The 7,722-nt window shown below is 48.8% G+C and overlaps 1 protein-coding gene across 1 annotated transcript; it reads left to right on the top strand.

The window, feature by feature from the left end:
• Positions 1 to 804: 804 nt before the first annotated feature.
• Nobox (NOBOX oogenesis homeobox) lies at positions 805 to 6,731 on the top strand. Its single transcript, XM_031380841.1, has 9 exons — positions 805 to 858; positions 2,560 to 2,853; positions 2,951 to 3,055; positions 3,378 to 3,484; positions 3,987 to 4,093; positions 4,344 to 4,429; positions 4,663 to 4,894; positions 5,228 to 5,532; positions 6,147 to 6,731. Exons 1-9 carry the CDS (start codon positions 822 to 824, stop codon positions 6,455 to 6,457), a joined length of 1,584 nt encoding a protein of 527 aa, XP_031236701.1. The 5' UTR covers positions 805 to 821; the 3' UTR covers positions 6,458 to 6,731.
• The last annotated feature ends 991 nt before the right edge of the window (positions 6,732 to 7,722 follow it).

The following is a 7,722-nucleotide window of genomic DNA, read 5'->3' as shown; positions in this document are numbered from 1 at the left end:
ATCAAAACACGTGAGCTCTGGTTAGAACGGGCTCTTCCTCCCTCCGCTTGCCGCAGCTGCTTCAATCTGGCCAACACATTCCTCACCCCCTCCCACTCCTGTGGTAAGAAGCAGTAAGAATTTTATAATTTTGCTATCTTTTTCCTAAAAGAAATAAACATTCCACAAACTAGGAGTCTTTCTTATCCTGGGTCAATATCCAGAAAGCTGATATTCAATGGGCAAGCCTAATAAGAAAGCCTAGACTAGCTTGAACGTCGTCTATACTTGCAAACTTGCACAGGGGGTCCGAGAGGTCTAATCTCCTCTAGGCTTATGGTACTTTCAACTCCTTTCAACTCTGTTCCTGTCTTTGCCTCTGGTTCTGTATGTTAAGGATACTGATGTCAATTAGGACTCTGAGGCACAAGAATCCTTGAAGCAAGCAATAGCTAGGGCAGCCTCACATTCAGGGACAAGGGTCAAGAAGGCACCATAACCGTGTCTGTTCAACTGCAAGCTAGGATGTGGGTTAGCCTGGGAGCCTCGCCTCCACTGCTGCTCTGCTCAGTGGTCATGAAAAAGTCAGGGCCCGGACTTTAGGGAGGTGACCAGTATCTGGTATCCTTGTGCTGCATTGAGGCACCCAGGGAGCTGCAGTAAGGCTCTCCCAGCCCCCACCCCAGGTGTGCGGTTCCTCGCCCTGGTGGGTGGAGTTGGGGTCCGCAAGCTCCGGCTGCGCTCCCTGGCCTGTGCAGACTCCACACACCTGGCCACCCCACGGACTTCATTAAAGCCGCGCCTGTAGTACCAGGACTGGCTGAGGAGTGGGAGCCTGGGTCATGGAACCTCCGGAGAAGCTCTGCAGGAAAATGCAGGGTGAGCACCCATGGGAGTTGGCTTGGGTGAGGAGGGTTTGCTGAGCCGGTGAAGTCTGCTGGTAACACTCTGCCAGCCTCAAGAACCTGTTTAGGTCTGTGGGTAGTAATGGGAAAGGGAGGTCACCTCACGGCATCCTTCTATTGAGGGGTCATCTCTGATGTGCTGGGGATAAAGCTCGTCCTCCGTCTCCAGCACTGCTCTAATCTAGGTTCTCATACCCTCTGTCTAAGGTACAGTAGTGGAATAAGGTCCAAGTGTATTGAGTGCCTACTCCGTACCATGCTTTATGTAACTGTGCTGCTACATGTTAATTCCTGTTGTGAAGCTTCTCTGTCGCAGCGACCCTTGACGCCATTACTGCTTTCACCCTCTGGTTGCACCCCCCCCTCTCCACCTCTCTGAAAGGGTTCTATGGTGTATTTAGAATCATCTGGAAAAGGCTCCTGGGCCAGGACTTGCCCCCAGCTTTATCTATTCTTAGAAAGTTTTTGTTTTTGTTGTTGTTGTTGGAGGCAATATTCAAAAGCTCCAGTTAGCGTTTACTTAACACATTTTCTGGTTTCGTTGGAAATAACAGCAACTCCCTGAGGTGAATTTTCTTTCACTATAAGTACTTGAAATAAGTAAGAGAAGTGTTCAGATTCTAGGAGGTGATTGAGGGTGGTCTGAGCCCCTTGGACCCCAACCCTGTGTGATGTTGGGTTGATTATTCTACAAGCCTACCACCGTTTCTTCACATAGGTGGAAGTACCTTGGGGGTGGGGGTGGAGGGAGTCAAATGGGTACTGTGCTCCTGTTAGGATCCACAGCAAGCCCATCTGTAAGGGGTTGCCCCAGTATTGGGGAGGGTGAGCTTCGCAGCTGGTTGGAGGGGCTTTTCCTCACCTACAGAAGAGTTGGACTGGGTGGAAGGAGAGGAGGGAGGAACCAGAACACATAGATTGAGGGCTGGGGGGAGAAGAAGTAGGGAAAGTAAAGGCCTCCTCATTCCTGTCATCTGATGGCTTCTGTCGGGGGTGCCTGTGCTGTGGAGAGCCAGGGCCCTGCTTTATCGCCTCTGCAGCCCATAGTGCCTTGCCTCCCTTCTGAAACAAGGGCTAGTCTGAGGAAAGCCAGAATGGCAGTCTGCCTGCTTCTCTTCCTATTCAACCCTGCCCAACAGTTGCCTACTAGAAATAGCAAACAGATGCTTGTCCCCGGAGCTTGCACCTCTGATGCCTGGGGAAAACTGAGAAAATGTGTACCCGGCTTTCCACTGTTCTCACAGTAAGAGCCCGCAGAGGTGCAATCGTTGTTTACATTTGGATTATTTAATCCAGTGACTCTCAGTTTGTGGATCATGGCTGACCCCTCTGGAGGCATCAAATGACCCTTTCACAAGGATGGCCTAAGATCACGGGAAAACACAGAGATTTACATTGACTCATAACAGTAGCAAAATTACAGTTATGAAGTGACAACAAAAATAATTTTATGGTTGGGGGGTCACCACAACATGAGGAGCTGTATTAAAGGGAAGATTGAGAACCACCTATCTAACCCGTCCTCCTGACTGCCCAGTTAAAAAGGTAAGCCTGGCACTAAAGCCCCCTTTCATAGACAGATGAAGGAACGTTTGGGTTCTAACAACCGATCAGCTACAGGGAGGAGGGGGTTCTACCACCTAATGCTGGGGCCGGTGGCTGCTGCTCTCCACAGGCCAGGAAGCTGGTGACAAGCCCAGGAAAGCTGCGCTGGAGACAGAGGGACCATTGCAGGATTCTGCCCCACCTATCCAAGATGACCAAGACGAGCAGTCCTCACTCCCCCGGCCTGGTTTGGGAAAGAGGCCACAGTCAAAGATCTCTGGGAAGTTAATGGATGCTGACACCTGCAGAGTGCACAAAGCCCCCACACCAGCTGCATGTAGTTCCCAACCCCAGGAAAAAGGTTCTCCTCTCCCAGAGAAAAAGGCAGAAGCAGTGAAGCCACCATCCATTTCTGCAGTCCCCGGTAAGCCCCGAAAGCTGAACACCACAGGTTTGATAGTAACATCTTTCATGATGTTGCTCAGTATGTGCTATTCACAAACCTATGCTTTCTGAGTCAGGCCAAGCCGCCGGTCCCCTCAACTCTGGAGAGGGGGACCTGAAGAAAGAATCCCTAGAATTGACCTGTCAATTTCGGAAAAAGACTCGAACCCTGTACCGCTCAGGTTAGTCCCCAAAAGTGGAGGAAACAGTATGATCTGTGCAAACATTATGGCCCAAGGAACTGCTGGAGGGTGGCTAGTCACTTTGCCTTGAATGTTTCTCTTTGTCCATGGCAAGGCCAACACTTCTGACCCCTGAAGGGAAGACCAGGATAAAAGATTCAAAAATGTATATATCACACTATGCATGAGAGGAGGCCTGGCTCTTGGGTTGGGGCCAATGACCTTATCTACTGTGGGTGTATAATGAGCATCTCCTTTCTTCTCTCCTGCTATGGTGGCTGACCTCCTCCATTAAATCTTTTTTTTTTTTCTTTTTTTTCAGACCAGCTGGAAGAACTGGAGCGGATATTTCAGGAAGACCACTATCCTGACAGTGACAAACGCCATGAGATTGCCCAGATGGTGGGGGTAACGCCCCAACGAATCATGGTAAAAGGAACTGGATAATTGGTCAGAAGAGTGATCTGGAAGCTGCTGCTTAGAACTTTTTAGGAGAGGCCATGTGCTCAGCCTCAGCTGAGATAGAGGCTGAAAAGTTAGTCTCAGATGCAAGGGTGGCCCAACTGTTCCAAGGGCCACAGCTTTAACCAATTAAAAGCAGGAGAAAAATACCAGAGAGATCTTTTTATACTTCTGACCTAAGAGATAGCTGAAACCCAGGAAAGTGTCTCCACAGTCATGCCCAAGCCTTAGTCTCTGCCAGCATTGTTTGTTTGTTTGTTTTTGTTTGTTTGTTTTTGTTTGTTTGTTTTTTCGAGACAGGGTTTCTCTGTGTAGCCCTGGCTGTCCTGGAACTCACTCTGTAGACCAGTCTGGCCTCGAACTCTGAAATCTGCCTGCCTCTGCCTCCCAAGTGCTGGGATTAAAGGTGTGCGCCACCACTGCCCGGCTACAGCATTTTCAAGTTGAGGTGCCCTTACTCTATTCCTAGGTGTGGTTTCAGAACCGCAGGGCAAAGTGGAGAAAAGTGGAGAAACTGAACGAGAAGGAAACTAAGAATGATCCTGCAGCCCCCAGTGCTGACAGCAGCCAGCGCAGGTGAGAACGGCCTCTGGTTGTTGGGTGTCCACACCAAGCAGAGGTGGAGTCCACACGGGAGTCCTGGGGTCTTGAAGGAGAATGTTGGGCATGGGGAGTAAGAGCTAGGGATATTGACTAATTCTTTAAGGGGTCTAGGCTGGACTGGAGACAAGGAGAAAGGGCCCTTGTAAGTGGCCCTTTCCTTGCTCCAAATCCGAGTTCCACATTTAATAGCCACAAGAGAGTTTTCCTTCTTTTCTGTCTCCAGATCTGCTCCTGAGCTCCTAGATCCTATGCCTACAGACCTAGAACCTGGCCCTGTTCCTCCAGAGCACATTCTGGATGCCTTTCCTGGTGAGCTTCCACCTTCAGAAAGGCTTTGGGGAGTGGGAATGGAGATGAAAGCTAAGAAGACACTTGAAACAGAAAGTCCACTTCGCAGGGGTGGCTGTGACCCCAGCACTCCAGGGTTTTGTACCAGTGAGCCCTGGGTTTTGATTGCACTGTCTGCCATTCAGCAGTGACCGAGCTGTCTCCCTATCCCCATCTTCTTATGCTGAGTGCCCCTGTTTGTCATATTTTCCTAGAGCCCCCCATGCTGCTGACTTCTGACCAGACGCTGACCCCCTCTCAACACCGTGAAGGTGCTGAGAGTGTGGCAGTGACTCCACCACTCCTCAGTCCCCCACCTATTCGAAGGACCAACCTTCCTCTTCCTCTGGGTCCCATTCAAACCCCTCAAGTGCTGCCTTCACTGAGGGACGTTCCTGGCAACGACAGCATATACAAGGACAAGTCCTGTGCGTCCTGGGACACTAGGTATGGGACCTGAGATTATTTGTAACCTTGGAGAGAAGAAGGAATGGTGGTGTGGAGAGGAAAGGGCTGAATGGGTCAGGAAGTGGCTTATGTGATGGGGAATGAAACCATGCGTGGGCTTGAGTAGGAGTGATCTAGCATTTTACAGCAATAGAGGAAAAACAAGGGGAGCAGAGAGCATGGGGTAGGAAGAGGAAGAGGCAGATGCACTCTCTAAGGTTTGATGCTGCCACCGGAGATGGAAAAGGGAATTACAAGGGAATGGTCTCTTCACAGTGTGGTGGGAATGAGGTCACTGTTACATCTCATTAAATACTCCTCTGTCTTCAATAGTATCACCTCACCACCTACCTACTCAAATTTGGAAGACCTTGGGCGTCAGGATTACCAAGCAAGCAGCCAGATGAGTTCATTCCAGCTCTCCCAGGCTCCACAGCTACCCCTTTTCCCATCCCTGCAGTCCCAGTCTCCATACCTGCCCCCCTTCCCTTTCCCCATCCCAAGCTCGCTGTCATTTCTGCCACCGGAAGACTCTCTGTTTTCATTTCCTTTTGGCTTCAGTGGGGACTCATCACAGGATTATTGCCCAGGGCCCCCACCAGGTCAGATCTTGTTGCAGCCACCTGCTGGAAATATGGGTGAGTTTGGGCTGGAAAGCAAAATAACCCCTTTTGGTTTGAAGGTAAAAAAGGACAGAATAGCTCCACATCTGGAAGGCAGAATGAAGCAGGTGTGGGTCGTGAGCAAACCTCTCGCTTGCCCCTGATCGTGGCTATCCTGAAACTTCTGTTGGCCTGGCATTGGAACCTTAGTTTCATATTGCTGAGGGATTTGGTGACCACTAGAAACAGTGAACAAAAGGACCTGGGACAGAATTGGTAGCAGCTAATTATGCCAAGCTACATGGATTTCTAAAATCCCAAAGCCCTCCACCTCATGCATGAACGAGTTCCATAGGGAGAAATGAAAAGAGATTTCCAGGTAGTTCTTGGTCTCCTTGGTACCTATATAAGCCAGCACTTGGCCTTGACCTGTGGTCTATGAAGTCACAGTTGCTAAACCACACAGTACCTGGAATTCAGGAGCCTGTCTGATCCTGGGGGAAGAGGCTAGTGTTAATGTTTTACTCGGAGTTCCACTAGGAACCTAAGCCATGGTCCTGAGGGAGTAAAAAGAGACTTGTCCAGTTTATTCAGTGGCGTTCAATGTTTAATTCTGTCCGATAAATTCTCATGTTCTTTGACTCCTACAGGTACAGGACCCTGGAGTGGTCATTGTTTGCCAGAACTTCCCTTCCCTCATCCACACTACCCACAGGCTCTGGGACACCCCCTAGGGGCAGAGGGCTACTTTCCCGACCTGTTTCCAAGTCCATATGCTCCTACTATGAGCAAGCAGCCTTCATTAGGCCTCAATGGGCTTCTTGAAGGGACTGGATCAGAGACAGGGTCCTCACTAAGCAAAATGCCTGATGAGCAGACTTCCTCTTCCCTTGAGCAGCCCGCACCAGAGGAGGTCAGAGACAAAAATAAGAATAGCCATGCCACTGGAGCTAAAGAGTAAAGAGAAGGTCTTATTGGAGGCCTGGGGAGGTGGGGGAAGAACAGCACTGAAAGATTTGAGAGGCTATGGACTAGCCTGCTAAAGAGGTCCAAGTCTTTCCAGCCTGGGCTTAGAGAAGGAAGAGAGCTGCCATCACATTTTCCCCTCTAACCCTTAGGAATTCAAAAGAATAGAAGGATCATGTTACTCTAAATGTTACATGTGGTGTCACTTCCAACCTAGACAGTCTATGCAATAAAACAGTAACCATTGGCTGTTTGGTTTTGTGAATGAAGAGCTGTGTTGCTGCTTCCTTGGCCTCCTAACTGTGCTAGTTCAATTTAACCCTCCTGGGAGGTCCCCTCTGGACATTCCTATGTGAAGCCTGGAATTTTCTGGGCCCAGTTCTCCATTAAGGGAGGTTTGGGGCACCTCGTACTTTTCCTTCAGTCCTGCCACTAAAATAGTCTATTCTTAAACTCAGAACTGGAAGCGAGTCTGGACCCCTCTTTCAGGTTTGAGCCTTGTAGGGATAGTGTCACAAGAGAAATGTGAGTGGTATGGAAGCTACTGAATGTCAACTATCTATTACTGTGAATTTCAACTTATTTTCCCCCCCAAAAAATTTTTTTGGTGAGGGGTAAGGATAATAAGGAAGAACCGAGGTGTAATGGGTACCTAAAACAGTATAGCAAGAAGGCTGGTTAGGATGACATCATAGTACCTCTCATCTCTAATAGATCTCTCTGGATTGGGATGAAGGATCCAAGTATCTTTCTGTCTTTGTCACCATAGCTGGGAAAGTAGCCAAAAGACCTATGATTGGTTTGTGGAAAGAATATCTATGCTAAAATCACTATAGTTTCTTTCTTAACCACGGACTGAAAAGTTTCAGCCTTTATTTCTGGCTACTATTTGGTGTTGGGGACTAATGTAGGCAGCTATGGTGGTCATATAAGGTATAGGAAGAAGAGGAGAAATAATATCTAGACGATGGGTCAAGAGCTCAGGAATTACTGGGCAGAGCATGAGGTCATACCCATGTGATCATGCCCATCCTCCAGTCCATTGCAAACCAGCTTCATATCTGGGTAAAGCCAAAATAGCTTTCTTCTCTCCCATGGTGGTTAGCCAACCTGGAGAAGTGACAAATTCCACAACAAAGGAAGAAATCGTTGACCCTGCTGGTTCTGTATATAATCTCCTGCTTTATTATACAGATAAGATGGTGGGTGTACAGTTTGAGAAGGTAAATGGTGGTAGGATGCTAGATAGATGGATCAAAA

The sequence above is a fragment of the Mastomys coucha genome, unplaced genomic scaffold (genome assembly GCF_008632895.1).
Source record: "Mastomys coucha isolate ucsf_1 unplaced genomic scaffold, UCSF_Mcou_1 pScaffold20, whole genome shotgun sequence".
In the NCBI taxonomy this organism is placed as follows: domain Eukaryota; kingdom Metazoa; phylum Chordata; class Mammalia; order Rodentia; family Muridae; genus Mastomys; species Mastomys coucha.
This window is presented reverse-complemented; position numbering and strand designations above follow the sequence as displayed.

Bases quoted from the DNA above. Each gene is read 5' to 3' on its own strand.
- Nobox (XM_031380841.1), top strand. From the start codon at position 822: ATGGAACCTCCGGAGAAGCTCTGCAGGAAAATGCAGG. The intron at 859-2,559 runs GTGAGCACCCAT...TGCTCTCCACAG, and splicing joins GCTCTGCAGGAAAATGCAGG to GCCAGGAAGCTGGTGACAAG. The intron at 4,430-4,662 runs GTGAGCTTCCAC...ATATTTTCCTAG, and splicing joins CATTCTGGATGCCTTTCCTG to AGCCCCCCATGCTGCTGACT.